This window comes from Rhineura floridana, chromosome 3, assembly GCF_030035675.1.
Source record: "Rhineura floridana isolate rRhiFlo1 chromosome 3, rRhiFlo1.hap2, whole genome shotgun sequence".
Taxonomy (NCBI): Eukaryota; Metazoa; Chordata; class Lepidosauria; order Squamata; family Rhineuridae; genus Rhineura; species Rhineura floridana.
In genome coordinates this window covers 43,990,330-44,005,910 of record NC_084482.1, presented here as the reverse complement: position 1 = coordinate 44,005,910, position 15,581 = coordinate 43,990,330, and the positions used below count along the sequence as shown (strand labels likewise).

At 42.8% G+C, this 15,581-nt stretch overlaps 1 protein-coding gene across 8 annotated transcripts in view; it reads right to left on the bottom strand.

The window, feature by feature from the left end:
- Nucleotides 1-15,581, bottom strand: part of AXIN2 (axin 2) — a 53,401-nt gene that overhangs the window by 34,155 nt on the left and 3,665 nt on the right. For 3 of the 8 annotated variants that reach the window (XM_061615593.1, XM_061615591.1, XM_061615594.1), the window contains exons 2-4: nt 13,699-13,821; nt 10,668-11,634; nt 2,424-2,564 (exon numbers count right to left, since the gene is read on the bottom strand). In XM_061615593.1, coding sequence (XP_061471577.1) covers nt 2,424-2,564; nt 10,668-11,491 — 965 coding nt within the window. In that variant the 5' untranslated portion in view covers nt 11,492-11,634; nt 13,699-13,821. Of the gene's footprint in view, nt 1-2,423; nt 2,565-10,667; nt 11,635-12,876; nt 13,137-13,417; nt 13,496-13,698; nt 14,074-14,302; nt 14,507-14,880; nt 14,903-15,581 lie in introns of those variants that run through there. The other 5 variants (XM_061615592.1, XM_061615590.1, XM_061615589.1 and 2 more) reach the window with 5 other exon arrangements.

The following is a 15,581-nucleotide window of genomic DNA, read 5'->3' as shown; positions in this document are numbered from 1 at the left end:
CAGTGTCCCTATGTCTCCAGTGTCCTATGAGCCAACAGCATGAAAGGGGAGAGGGTTAGCCACTGAGAAGAGTCCCAATAAGTGCCAGCTGAAAGCATGCCATTACCAGCTGCTACTTCAAAAGGCCAAGAAAAGTTGTGGAGAGTGAGAATTCTGTAATGGCAGAAGAAGAGACAGTGAATCCTGATGATAGCATCCCATCTACATCATGAAGCAGATTGGTAGCAGCAAGAGATAACTGTGCAGACACTGAATTCAGTAATTCAAGCAATATCTCTGACAGTGAGAAAGAACAGTCAAATTGTGACAATAATAGAGAAAAGAAAGCAGTATTCAAGCCTGGCCAGATTATTCAAAAATTTTAGGAGGTCATATAATCTTTTGAAAGGGGTGTGGCTATAACTATCACAGAGGAACCCTGTACTTCTGAATTTGCCACTATGATACTACTACGTGTGCACACACATGCGCGCACACACACACTGAGCTCCTCAATAGTTTGGAGAATGCTTCTTACCTGACAACACTAAAGGAAATGTAAACACTTCTAAAGGCTTCAAGAGCAGGGGGGAGTTTGGGATCTGTTTGCAGCATGAACTGATTAAATGTCTTGAGTTTTTCAGGTTGCTCTCTCTAAAGCCATATATATAACCATTCTGGGTCCTATTGAAATCCTTGCTGCCCCCACCACCACTGCACCCCTCCCCATATCTTGAAGCTCCCAGCAGTTTAATCAGGCAAGCTTCCCCTGCTCCTCACAGCCTGCACTGGCTATTGTTATGGCAGGAAAAAACAGCCAGGCTTCTTTCATGCAAGGCTTTATGGGGAGCTCCTATTCACTTGTTCAAGTAAATTTCAAAGCAGCCTGCTACCCTCTTATCCCCTCTAAGCTCCCCTAGACTAACAATAGGCTGAAAGCGACTCAGTTAAGCCTTTCATCCACCATGCACTTTATTTCTCACTCAGTGCTCTCATCTGTAGAAGGCCCCACAGTTGGCACGGCTGTGAAGAGAAGATATAATCCTAGCCCTGCACGTCCCAAGTGACCCAACACTGGTCCAGAAATGACTAACTCAATGACTGCTCTGTTGACACAGGAGTACAGACAAACCACAGCCAGCCAGCAAAGAGAGATAAAATAGGGATGCAGCTTTTCAAAAAAGCAAGTGTAATGCCAATATTGTTCAACAAGAGATGGGGGAGAGGGCAGGAATATGCTTTTGCAGAATACAAAATAAATAAATAACCTGCATGCACAACAAAGGGGTGAATAGCTGAGTCTGTACAACTTTATATCTAGGGGTGTTTTTTTTAAAGTGTATATTCTTCACAGGTAGTTGCCTCCACTACCAAGGAATTACAGCAAATTAAGTTCCCTCCATCATCAAGATTTCAAAACCACCATTAGTACACTAACAGTGCAATCCCATGCATATTTACTCTGAATTCCCACTGTTTTCCATTGGATTTATTCCCAGATATGTGCAAGTATTAGAAGCAGAACTAAGCATTTCACATTAAGACCTCAAGAGTACATATATGTATACCAAACTAAGTGATAACCAAATGGCTTAACTCTCCCCCCAAAAACGTGTTGCTTCTGCTGTAAAAAAAGAGAAGAAAGCCCCATTCTCACAACATCCTGGGATATTTAGCAATGAAGCACAGCCTCAACCGAGCAGGAAGGGGAATATAACTTGATAGACAATATGAAGAAGTGGGGAGAGAAAAGAATAGCAAATGCATTTATAAATTATCAGAGCAGTCTGGCTAACGTAGATTAAAAAACAAAAACATCCCATTTCCATATCCATAGAAGACCAGAATTTTACACCACAGATCATTCCTCCCATTCTTCTTCCAGAGACTAAAACATGATTGCAATATTCAACAGAGTCCCCACCCCAGACCCTTATAGAAGGAACTCAGCTGGGCCCATCCTGAGGAGGCTGTTGGCTCAATACAATAACACTCCTTACGTTCAGTGGGAACCTCAGAAAGCACTGCCTAGAGGAAGATATTTTTTGTATGGCTGTTAATTAGGTAATAATAGCACACCTAGCTGTAAAAACAAGGGCTGGGGCAAACCTGTGGATATGGGGACAAGATGGTGGATACATTCCACAGATTAGAAGTTGGATTTCTAGCCCTACTGGGAGAGCAAGATTGCTCATCTGAGAACTAGTTTATCATTTCTGTCAAGTTATGGAAAACAGAGAGGCAATCCTACCATTATATCAAAAGCAAGCTCTGCTGTGATCCAACCAGACTCCTAGTTCAAGGCAGTTGATATGGTGGTTAGAGTCCACCAGAAGTATAACTGGATAGAAGAATGTTAATAGGTCTCTTAATTAAAGCAGAGTGGTCAAGCAGGTTTCTTTTAAGACACAATTTTTAAAAATGCATCCAAGGGAAACACTTACACACTACTGTCCGTCATTGACATGGAGTCATCAGTCAGAGCGTCACTAGATATTTCACTATCATTTGCACTAGTGGCAGGAGCAAAGACATAGCCAGAGTTCACATGGTAAGGGTTAACAGGATCATTCCTCTTAAAGGACCTAGAAACAAACAAAAATAGGAAAGTCCAGTTATTCTTTCACGAACTCAGGAAATACACACATAAAAAGGCCAAGGGGTAGATGAGTTACACAAGTACACACACAAATAAGCAAATGGCTAATGTTCTCAATACTTGGAAGTAAGTCTTGTCAATTTCAATGGAACACTTAAAAGTGAGAAGTGTTTAGGATCACAGCCTACATTTTCCACACACTTAGAAACATTGTCACATAATTTTTTAAGAAGGCCTGCCTCTACAAGAGGGGTTGGTTAACCTGCCATCTTTCAGATATTATTGGACTACAACTCCCATCATCTCTGACCACTGGCCACGCTGGCTGGGGTTGACAGGAGTGGGAGACCAACAACATCTGAACAGCCAAAGGTTCCCCATCCATGATCTACAAACCCATAGGATATTTAAAGCTGTCAGCTGTTGTCCCATTGATAAATAATGAATTCATACAATTCCTTTTTATTTCATCACACCAAAATCAATCATTTTATCCCAGTGTTCCTCCAAAGAGTAGAGGCAGCATACATTCTCCATCATTATTTTATCCTCACAAGAACTCCATGAGGTAGGTTAAAATGAAGTATAGGGACCAGTCTTAGGTCACCCAGTGAGTGTCATTCCTCAGTGGGCTTGAACTCACATCCCCTTGGTTTTTGTCCAATTTTCCAGCTGCTAAACCACACTTGCATTCACTTTTTGCCATCATATTATGGCAAGATCCACAAGACAGAAAAGATTGTGAACAGATTCAACTTGCTTCAGGCACTTCCACATACCAAGACTGAAAAACAATCTTAATAAATGTAGGGGTGGGAAACAATCATATTAGACTTGTTCTCAATTTTGCCCCCAAATTACTGCAAAGGTCTCAGTGTGGTAGGGAGAAACATGTCATGCCACACTACTCCAGCATTGACATATTTACTGTTTTTACAACCCTACACATGCAAAAAGTAAATGAGTTTAAGGATGCTTACTCACAGGTAAGTGGGAATACGATTAGGGCTTTAGTGATCTGGTACTCTTTGACATGTTCCTTACCAGTTTGTTGTACTATCTAAGATCTCTAATTGGATTGGGGTCTGCCCACAAACTCGACCTACTTTCCCATCCCAATATGTGTTAAACCCCAATATGTGCATACTCTTATTGCTTGTTTATCGGCAGCAGGGATGAGGAACCTGTGGCCCTCTAGAAGTTGTCAGTTGACAATTCCCATTATTCTTTACCATTGGCTACGTGGGCTGGGGCTGAAGAGAGTTGGAATCCAAGACCTGGAGGACCACAGGTTCTCCAGCCCTGGTCTACAGAAAAGTGAAAGGCAAGACTTTAGACAAGTGAGCGACACAGTTAAGAATAGTGGCTGAATGCCTTGAAATTGAATCTTCACTATGAACTCATCAAATTACCTTAAAGGCATATTCTTCATTCTCCCTGCCCCCAAGTCTGTAGCGTATGCCTACATTACAGGACAGTTGCAAAGACTGCTTAAGAAAAGTAGTAAATAATATTAAGTGCCCACAATATTTCAGGTCTGGATTTAAGGAGGAGGAGAGGCTGGCTGGGAGGCCAGAGTCTGTGAGTTCAAATCCCCACTCGTGTGTCTCCTAGGTGTCAAGGGCCAGCTAAAAATCACCCCCACAGTAAGTGGCTCAGGGGTCACGTGCCCTGCCACCTGTGCAGCCATGAGCAAACTGCATAGTCCCAAGGAGCCCAGTTGCCCCCCAAGTGGCAGTTGCAGACAAGGAAGGGGCTGGCTTGTGAAACTGTGGCAAGCTGAGCAGGCCCTAGCCGGCTGGGGAGGACTAGCCTCAAAGGGAGGCAATGGTAAACCTCCTCTGAATGCCACTTACCATGAAAAACCCTATTCATGGGGTCGCCATAAGTCGGGATCAACTTGAAGGCAGTCTATTTCCATTTTTAAGCATGGATTTAAGAGGTTCCAACATGTCAAATTGATAAAAGTGACAGGAATTTCCACCAAGGGTCTTATCTTACATCTCAAAATTGGTTGGTAGACATCAAATTTCAGAAGGTGTTGTGAAACAAAATATGGGCATATATACAGAGAGCACTGCACTGGTAAAGCGTCAAAATCATTGGGAGAAGTGCAAAAAAAGAAGAAGCAGATTTCAGTTTTGTATTTCTACAAATTGGTCCAATGAAAGGGGTCATTACCATCTATTCCTTCTTTATTATGTAGGTTTTGCCAACTTGGTGCCCTCCAGACGTTTTGAACTGCAACTCCCATTAACCCCAGCCAGCACAACTGTGCTGGTTGAAGTTAATGGGGGTTGCAGTCCAAAATATCTGGAGGCACTAGGCTGGCAACGGTTGATACAGGGAAACCAATAAGGATAGATGCCTGCATTTTATATTCTATACCTACACTCTAATCACAGTAGACTTTAAGGCTAAATTCAGCATTGAATATAAGGTATGACAAATATTTACAAGATTTTGATAAGTGCTTTTAGCTGAAAGTTTTAGATCTTGTTTATATACACAGTACCATCTTTAACATTCACACACACCAAAGGCCTGGAATCCTGACTACGTTTGCCAGATGTTCCTTATTCCAAGCAATCACCCTTTATTCCAGATGCCTGCTCCACAGAACATAAAAAGGACACCCCTTATTTCACCACTTCCATAACATTCCACAGAAGAGACATCACAGAGGCAGACCACATCCCTCATTCTGAAGAAATTCAGTTTGGCAAGCCTGATCGTCCCAAGCTCTTTTTGCCTGCTGTTCAATTTTAAGACAGTCACTTGCTTAAAATTAGAGTCACTTGTGAGCAACTTGGGAGGTGGGGTGGTAGTGGAGGGAACAGGGAGGGAGGGAGGGAGAGATGGAAGAGTTGTTTTTTAAGGCCAAACATAAAAGAGAAACTTTTTTTTCTGAATCCACCAAGCCACTTGCAGCAAGGTTGGAAGAGGCAAGGCCCGATTTAAGTGAGCAGCCTGTTAGTCTTAATGAAAAGCAGCACTTTCCCTACTGCTAGTATTCTAGTCCCTTTGTTTCCATTTGCCCCGGTTGCCCACTTTCGACCTCTTCAGTAGTCTTCACTCAGTTCTCTCACAAACAAGTCCTCCCACCCTTTCCCTTACTCCCCTCCTGCTGTGTTGCATTCCTTCATTTCACTGGCAAGGGGTAAACATGAGCCTTTGCGAAGGCTTAAGCAAAGAAAGAGGTTGGGGGGAGGAGAGAGAGAGACAGACAGTCCTCTTCAAGTTATGATGGCAGGCAGCATGACTGAAGTTCTAGGCCTCAGTCTCAAGCTGACCTTTGCAGGAGGGCACGCTGCAAAAGAGTCAGGTATTTAAGCACAGCTGGGATCACATTCTTTTCCAAAGCACACGAAGATATTTCAGTGGGAAGATCAAGACATTCGAAAGATGAAGGGGTGGGGGGGAAGAAAGAGAAAGACAGAACTGGAGATAGCAAACAGTGACAGAAGAAAAAGTTAGATCTTCAAGACAGATCTGCTCCATATGTTTTCAATTGAAAGTTACTCCGCCAAAAAAAGGGGGGGAGGCAGGTTCCAAATATTGTACCTTTAAAAGAAAAAAAACTTCCCTGATGAAGCATGTATGTTTGTAAAGTTCCAATGACACTCTTAAGGCCACTGTTAGTGTTTGGTCTTTCAAGGAAGGGAGCGGGCAGGGAAGGATGAAGTCTACTTTTTATTACTTTCCTTGAAACAGTTTCATGTCCTGCTATAACAAAACCCAGGCCCATTAGGACTTATTTTTGTAAAGTGTCTGGTTTCAAGATGCTCACCATCTGTATAGAACCAACCCTACTCTCTAAATGGATCCCACAAAGTTTCCTTTTAAAGTGCATGTGATGCTACATCCTTAATTGTGCCAACACAGCAAGAACCCTTTATGTTTACATATCATCCCTAAGGAAAGGTTAATGAGAAGCTCTACCATAGCTGTAGGTACTCACTTAGAGAGAACTCAAAGATCTTTCAAAAAGAGCTCATCTTCTCAAGCTAGACTGAACTTTTAAAAAGCACTGTTCAGGAGATCTATAAGTCACCTCAAACTAGTCTGCAGACACTCAAAAATACAAGTAATTGCTGAGACATCTAGCTAGCAAAATAACTTTTCTTCTGAAGTTATACAATCATATCATTAAATAATAAATTTCTTTTTAAACATAATAATCATCCATGTTTGCCCAGTCAAAACAGAAAATCCCTCACATACATTAAGTAAACCAATTAGGGATGTTTTCATAGCCACTTGAAAAAAAGAAAGAAAAAAGATATTGACCACACTACAAACTTAATTGTAGCCAGATGCTATCAAGTTGCCTTCAAGGAGTTTTAATTCCTGTGTGAAGCAGTGGTCTCCAGTGTAAATGTGTACATGCGCTCTCCCTCCCCCTCTCTCTCTCTCTCAAGAACTGCCATCACAAGACTCAATACTGAAAAGTATTGGCAGTTCTTTTTTCAACTATCAGGTAACACCCTTCAGTGCCAAGCAGAAAATCTGGTGTTTCTTTTATCGCTTATCTTGATAAAGTAACACTCGTTTGTCACTCCATGTGCTATGTTAGGGAGCGGTTCTGTATCATAGACAAAGCACATTTCTTTTCAGGTTGTCTTTTGTGGCAGCCCTGCAAAAAGAATAGCACAGTCTAAGGATCTGTTTTGCATGGAGCCTATAGGGAGGCTTGTAAAATAGCCGGCTGAGTTTTGCTGCACTGTAACTGAGGTTTGGGAGGCAGCAGGATGACATTCCATGGCTGGCATTCCAAAGGTGTTCAGGACATAAACATGAAAAACCTAGGTTATCCAAAGCATATTAAGAAAGCTCTGGGCTGCTCTAACCGCAAAATAGGACTCCTTCAGTGGTTGAGGAAACATTATTTGAACCTACAGCCACATCTCTAGTGATTAATTGTGGTCAGAAATATTGATGACCATTTTATGTTGGCAATATTTATAACTTCCAGGTGAAGCAAATATGTAGCTTGCCTCACACCACTTTCCAAAGATGCTTGGTTGGTGTGGGCAGGTGAGCACACACATGCATATTTGTCCTTTCCCCCCCCCTTGGCATAGTTTTAATTTGAAGGCAACTTGGTTTTAACCCCTTCATACAAAATAAGTAACAATCAGCAAAAACCTCTGAACCAGTAGAGGGCCATCTGCTAGCTATAGCTCATTTGGTAGCAGGACCAGCTTCACTGACTTTACAACAAAAAACCTAATGGGTAGCAGAAAGGCTACCTAGTTGGCTGCTAAGATATAAGACTGTGCCATAAGAGGGCAGTTTTTTGCATATTCACTTGTGCATGAGACATTCAGAATTCAATGTAAACAAGCTTTACAGTTTCACTTTTGGTTATACTGAACTACCTAAAGTGGAACAGCTTCAAGATCCTCATTCCATGGAAGTAATTAATATACACTTGTAGTCCTGTGAGAGAGGAAAAGACATCTAAACCAAGGCCGAAGTATTTATTTTGCCTTGGGAGCTCCCAAATGCATGAAAAAATACCTTATAACACATACAGGATGGGGAAGAGAAAGCATATTTGCCAATCCTAATCTTCTATTACATATTTAAAGCCTAGAAATAGAAAGCTCTGTGTGGGGGGGGGGAACACTAACCAAGGGGAAAGGGATTCACCTGTCAACTTCTACTAGACTAGACATATAACTACAAGTAATCCAGAGACTGAAAAACTACATAACTTCAATATCTTTGAGATAACAGAAGTAGCAAAGTCTGGTGACCATTGGCTTGAGAGAAAGAGAGAAAAGGCTTCTCAGCTAACTCCTTTGGGTAACAAACAACAGTGAGATCCTAGTCTAGAAGTTATAGTAGTAACGGTACTGTGTACAGCACTTCTAAACTAGCAAAGAACTTCATAGTCTTTACTGAGAGCATGCCTACAACCTCATGTGAGATATTATTCCCATTTCGTAGCTGAAGAACTGAGTCTGAGACCTACTACCTGCCAAAGACCACACAATGTGTCCAGGGCAGCAGTGGAACTGGAACACAGGTTCAAGTCCAACTCTAAAGTCACTCAAGCACAAGAATCCAGGTGAAGAGAGGAGTAAAGGGAGGAAAGCAAATTCTTGCCTCTATGGAGAAAAGTGCAGCACAAGCTACATATTTGCTTCACATGAATGTTTTCAGCTTAAAATGGCCATCAATATCTTCTTGATCAAAAGCATGCACTACCTGGCAGGCTGCAGGTTCAAATGAAATTTCCTCAGCCACAGAAAAAGTTACCTGTTTTGATGTTTTTCAAAGTGGCAGAACGTTAAAACGCATGCCTTCTGGCACCCCAGTGCCAACTGATCTTTTAAGTGCCAATGCCTTCTACAACATTATCTCAGCTTGGGGAGAGGGGTGGATGTATGGGTATATGCACACACACATACTGTATATATAAAACAGTCTGTGATCTGAGCAACACAGCAAATATAGTTGCCAGACTCATACAGCTGGTAATAAGTCAAGACTCGAGGTTGTGCAAGAAAAGCTTCTTGTTAGGGTCTCAAACTTAGAAACTTGCTTTTATCCAAGAAAGGTACTGGGGGCAAATAGAGGCTTGAGCCATCATCTCCATCCACAGAGATGAAACAAACAGGTAACACACTGATGTCATTTACACAGCCGAGAACTAGAAGAACTCCCTTACATATCTGGAGCCCCTCCAGATTTGCACTGGTGTGAGTGAAAGCTGAATTAGAACCAGCTGCCTTTCCAATCCTATCACTGGAAAAGACCATAAACACTGCTGCTTCTCTAAAGGGCAAGCAAGAAACACAACAGATGCAATTCAAGAACCCTCCTCTTAGAGGCAGGCCATAGTTGAAACAAGCTGAAAACAGAAGAGATGCCTGAAGCCCTTTGATGTCCATGAATCAGAGAAACACTCACAAAAATTCCTGTAAACCAGATGTCAAATACTTACCAGACTGAGAAAGAAACTCCCAAAGCAAGACAGAATACACAGAACAGAGAGAGAGAGAGCAGGTCCTTCTGCTCTACAGATCCTTGTTCAACCAATTCCCATTTATGAAAGGGAAAGGGAGGGGAGAAAGAGAATAAGGTGTCAGACAATTATACCACTCATCATGATTAAGAGAGAGAGAATAGGATGAAGTTGCCATTTTGTGGGGAACTATTCTTGCCCAGTGTTAGCCTACAGCATCACTCTTCCTGAGGTTACCAAGCAAAATGCTGAATTAGGAATAGGGCCACCTTCTAAGGGAGTTTGAATTCCATTAACGGGGAAGGGGTGTCGCTCAGCGGTAGAGTACCTACAAAAGGGACCAGGTTCAATCCCCAACATCATCAGGTAGGGCTGGGAAAGACCCCTGCCTGAAACTCTGAAGAGCCACTACCAGTCAATCAAACCAATTCTGATGGACCTATAAACCTGGAACACACGCATGTCTCTTTACCCACAGGTAGAATACTGTTTCCACTAATATCCCATACCTGAAGCCATCTCATTGGCTAAACAGATTTTCTTTGGCTAAAAGACATGGGAGCAGGCTATACAAGATATTCCCGAAGGAAGGGAAGATTCCATGTCTCCTTGTACGTTACTAGGTTCAGTCACATGGGTTACAACAGTAATAATATGCATTTTCTCTTCCATCATCACATAATTGCTTCCCATTTTCTACATGTAATCCACATATTTCAACACAAGCTGGGGATGAAGCTGGCAAACTAGTATTTCATTACTCATTCACATGCCTAGATGGTGCTCTTCCCAGTTCCTCTTAATGTGGTTTAAAGTGGTAACAATTAACGCATGTCTCAAAGAACAAGAGTCCCTTTGAAGTTCTTTTTTGATGTCTAAGAGAGCTTTAGGAACTGGTGGGTCTTAAGAACCACAATGCACTGCTTTCTTTATTAGGGACAAAGACAGCCCTCCCTCCAAGCCAGAAATAAATGCCAAGTTTTTAAGGTTAATAAAAAAAAGTATCTTTGCCAAAATCTACTCTAAAGGACAAGCATGTGCACATATACCCACTTTGCAAGATTTTCTACGGCACAACAGACTCTAAAAGGCATTCAGAAGAAGCTGTCTTACCTGAATCCATTTCCCACAGTTTCTGTAGCTCGGACACTTGCTGTAGCCCTCAGTGCCTTACTGGATAGCCCAAGCACGGATGGCAAGAGTTTGTTTTTAAAGTCTGCACACCTCCATTCCTCTTCTTCATTCAAAGTAGGGAGATAGCCACAGTCAACTTTTAAGCTCCCCAGTCCATTGCTGTTAATGTAAGCAGGATTTTCTCCCCCACTCCTTACATATTCGAGGTATATATCAGAAGTCAAAAACATCTGGTAAGCATTTTCCTCCATCACAGTCTGAATCTCAGTCTGTGCCTGATCAAACATGATAGAATCGATCTGCTGCTTCTTAATATTATCCCTTATGTAGGTCTTAGTGGCAGGCTTGAGCTGTTTGGAGACAATGCTGTTGTTCTCAATGTACCTTTTGTATATAGCTTTGGCTACTCTTAAAGTTTTGGTATCCTTAAGGTCCATCTGCCTGAAGCCATTGCAGGCAAACCAGAAGTCTAAAGTATCCACACATTTTTCTCTTTCCAGGAAGGTCCGAAAGAGATAGGCACCATCTTGATCTCCCAGTAAGGAATGCAAGGATTTGGTCCATCGTGCTAGAGGGGAGTCTGGAGAAGCACTGCCTTCTGGCTCCCCAAGACCATCCTCATTCCTCCTTGGTGTGGAAGAAACTGACATGGCCTTGAAGCTTTGGTTTTTCATGAAAAACAAACTGGCAGCCAGGTGGCATGGTGTCTCTCCTTCTTCCCCTGGTACAGGGGGGCGTGGGGCATCTTCTCTGAAGCTGCTGCTGGGGTCTGGAAGGTGCGTCAGCAATGCTGCACTGCTCATGGTTCCTGGAGTCCCTTCTGGTAGGACTTACTTTTTTTCTTTTAAGTTCCTCAGTAATCCGTGTCTCTCTCTCTCTCTCTCTCTCTCTCTCTCTTTCTTTCTCTTCTTTCTCAAGTCAGCAGGGGATCCTTCGAGTCTTCTCTCTTGAAGAAGAAAAAAAGGGGGGGAAGTATTGATCTAATCAAAACCAGATCCACCCAACATCAAAGACAAAAAGTAAACAGGCTTTTCAGCTCTTCACATTAAAATAAAGAGGCAACCGCAGCAATCTGCAGTGCTAATCAAAAGTATCAGATACGCTTTTCAAAGAGAAAGGCTGAACTCTGGGCACACTTTTGACTTTGGTGTGGAGGGAGCAAATGTGGAGGGGGGGCTGGAAACAACAAAAAAATGAAGTCTTAATTATTGTATTGCCTATAAAATCGAAACACGCAAAAAGGAAACCATCACGAAACCTTCCCTCCTACTGATGATAGCATCTGAGAAGTTCCAGGAACAATCTCGGATCCCTTATGTTGTTAAACTTATTTTGCACCCCCCCAAATAATCCTTCACATTTTGCCTCCCTCCCTCTTTCTTTGGTAGATAACTCAAGGCAGAGAACAAAACGTGCTTTCCTCAGCATCTGGTTTCCATTTCTCTCTTCCCCCAGCCCTTCAACTCCTCAAACGTTTAGATTATGATCACCAGAAACCCTTCTAAGCACAATGCTGGATGCTCCTCTGAAATGGCACATTGTGAAGGTGTTTAAAAGAAAATGGAAAGACTATCTTGACCACAGTAGTGTTTTATTTTAAAAGTAGGTCTCCCTGACTCATTTCTGATCAGTTGCTACCACCTTCAAAGAAATCCCATAGACTTGGTTATTACACCATTCACATGTTAAAGACATCCACATGTGAAAACCTTCCAGGCACTGGAAGCAAAGGATTGTAATTTCTCTCTCTCACTCCTTACTGGATTTGTCATGCATTTTAAAAAAAATGTAGCCAGGTCCCATCATGAAAAGTGAATTAACTAGATCTTGAGCATTTTGTGCTTCTTCCAAACACCCCCCTACTAAGTCACTCAGCAGGGAATGAGTTTCCAAAGTTGTCTACAAGCTATCAGGGCGGGAAAAAATCAGCATCCAGTCCAATAAGAAGTTGGTTTACCAAGCATGTGAAGAGTGCAAAACTAATCAGAAGGCAGGAGCAACTCACTCCCAGGCTTCTAGTATCAACTCAACGCCCCACAACACTATATGGAGCAGAAATTAACAAAGAGATAAAAGTTCAGTGCCTCTGTTTTTCTCCCCCTCCCCAATTGACTCCTGCCGCCAGTGGAGATTTCAGACGCCTGTTTGTTTTATAAAGGCGAATAAGTTCTCCTTTCTTGTAATGTACCTGAACGGGAGCAGACATTCCAAGCCTGGCTGTTATATTCTCAAGCTCTCCCTCCACTTTAGAGCAACACCATCAAAGAGATCATGAGCTAGTAGGAGGGCGACTTTATCAAAGAAAAGAAGTTACAGTCCATGAAGCACTACGACGCCATGAATATACAATCCTTAAGAGGGTGTAAAAATAAACGGGGGGACCTCCAAAAATGGCGATTGACTGGCTGGGGGGAGAGAAAGGCTTGCCGAGAGATCTCAGGAACGGAAAAGAGGAACTGCGGGGTTGCGGGGGGTGAGGATAGAGAAAACTTAAGCCAGTTGCTTTCTCCGAGTCGTGTGTAACAGCAGCTGACCCCGAAGTGAGCACGCAGCGCCTCTTTAGAGTTCACAGGGGGTGCCGAAAAGTGGGAGGGATGTAGGAGGAGAGGTGGCGGAGAAGAGACAGGGAGTCATCGCATCCTCACTGCATCCTACCCACCGACCCACCCACCCACACCCTGGATCTCTACCTCCCTTCCAAATCAGAAAACAGCCCCTCCCCACCTTACCGGGATATGTAATTAGGGTGCGTGTGTGTGGGGTGTCCTGTGGAAGAACCCACTCCTTCACCAGATCTCTCTGTCGCTCCCTCTGAAACACACTCCTCTGCCGTTTATAATTGTTCATACTAACCCTGGTCTATCGTCTTACCAAGCCTTGCTTGCTCATAACTAACACATAAATAGCTTTCCTTAACAACTTCAAAGCTCCAGCCAAGAGAACATCAAAGGAAAGGGAGAGGGGCACAGCCAGGCAGCACGGGAATCGCACACATTCTTTTGCAACTTACCATTGATCCAGTAGTTTTGGTGGGTCTTTTTTCCCGCCCCCTCCGTAAACGGGCGCTCCGTACTTCCTTAAAAAGGGGGGGGGACAGCAGCTCCCCGTCAAATCCACCTCCCTTGGTCTTTTTCTACAGAATGGAGAAAAGTAATCCGCAATGTTCCGCCGATTTCCTCTCTATATTTTCATCACTAGCCTCCTCTCATGTTTCATAATAGCATATGAGAGTTTAAAACCCGGGGGGGGGGATAGGACGTTGCGTGAAACGTATCAGTGAAGGGAGAGTTCAGTATGAGCCTCTCCTTTCTTCGCTACCCCCTTCTTTAATCCAACAGAAAAAGGGAGGAAAAAAATATCAAAAGACCTGATCCCTCCCCCACTTCTCCTGACCCCCCACCCGCCCCCCTTCTTTCAACTCGGGTCCTGTTTCAAGCAGTCATTCCATGCACCAAATGTCCTCCGGGCTATTCCAACAAACACGGAGCTGTGGGTTTAACTGTGCACATCAAAGTGAACAACCGAGAGAACGGTCCTGTAAGGGAGATAAGCGTCTTTTCGGCAACACCTTCTCCCTTTTTAAAAAAAAGAAAATACAAAGGTACAATTCTTACTATCACAGTTTCAGCCGAGACACCAACGCCACAGTGTTGAGCGTGGCTAGAGAGCTAATTATTCCCCCAACTTTGGAGATTATTTTTTTTCTAAATCTGAAGCTCTTAGACTTAGATTATTATTATTATTATTGCTTCTTCAGTTGCTACTAAGTTGCCAGGACCTTATCAAAGGGAAACAATCTCTAGCCAACTCCCCCAGGCTTTGGAACGTCAGAAGTAAGTGATCCTGCCGCCCCAATCGTATTATCCCTGCAATTCTCTCATTGCTGTAGGAACCTTAAAGGGACAGGCAACATTCCCTCCTCCCGGTTCTGCCAGCAACACTCCCTGCCTTTAACCCTTTCATTGCTCAATCAACTTAACGCTTTCTTTACAAAGTATGCTTCCCCCCCCGCCCCTCCTTCCCCCATGAGATAAAGATCAATTGCTGTTTGAACTCTCTTCCTTTTATTTTCCCATACAATGCAAAGCAATTGCTATATTGCTCTTTTGGAGAGGGGGGAAAATGCTCAACTTTAGTAGTACAAGACTGTGAAATAATTTTGCAGTAAAGCCCCCCCCTTTCCCCCCACTACCTTTTCTTCTTCTTTAAAGTTCCATGTTAGAAGAAAATTAGCCTTTTCCTTTTCTTTCTTTTTATTCTGCATCTTAACTAAACAATATCTGATTGTAATATAACTGGCACACCAACAAAACTCTGTTCGCTCCCCCCCATATGTTAAATATTAAACAGACACGGAATGCTTTAGAAAAGACTTTAGACAAAAGGTTCTAATTAGAGATTGGATCTGGCGTGCAGGTTTCAGGCCAATCCACCTCCCTTCCCCCTTTATACTCAGTCCCCTTATGAAGTCTGGATCTGTTGTCTTTTAGGGGTATTGTTTTGTTTTTTGTTTAAGAGGCAGTCCCAGAACATAGAAATCCCAAACCTCTGAACTTTATGGAAGTTCTAATGCCATAATGCATTGGAACTCAGTAGTACCAGTGTCTTTCTCTTCGTCTTAATTTACTCCTTTATGCAAGGGCGGGGGACACACACACTTTTCTTGTCTTAACCTATGTGCTTATTTTTCAGGGATTACATTTTTCATTGCATTTACAAAACAAGCAAAACTAATAAGCATGCATAAAACTTGGCAACAGGGGTATTTCCCTCCCCCCAATAATAGAAAGATTGTCTTTAATTATATTAGTATAATTGGTTTTTCTCATACAGTCCAGAGACCCAGCTCATTACGCTAGGAGCTGTACAAAAACATGGTGAACCAGAGGATCT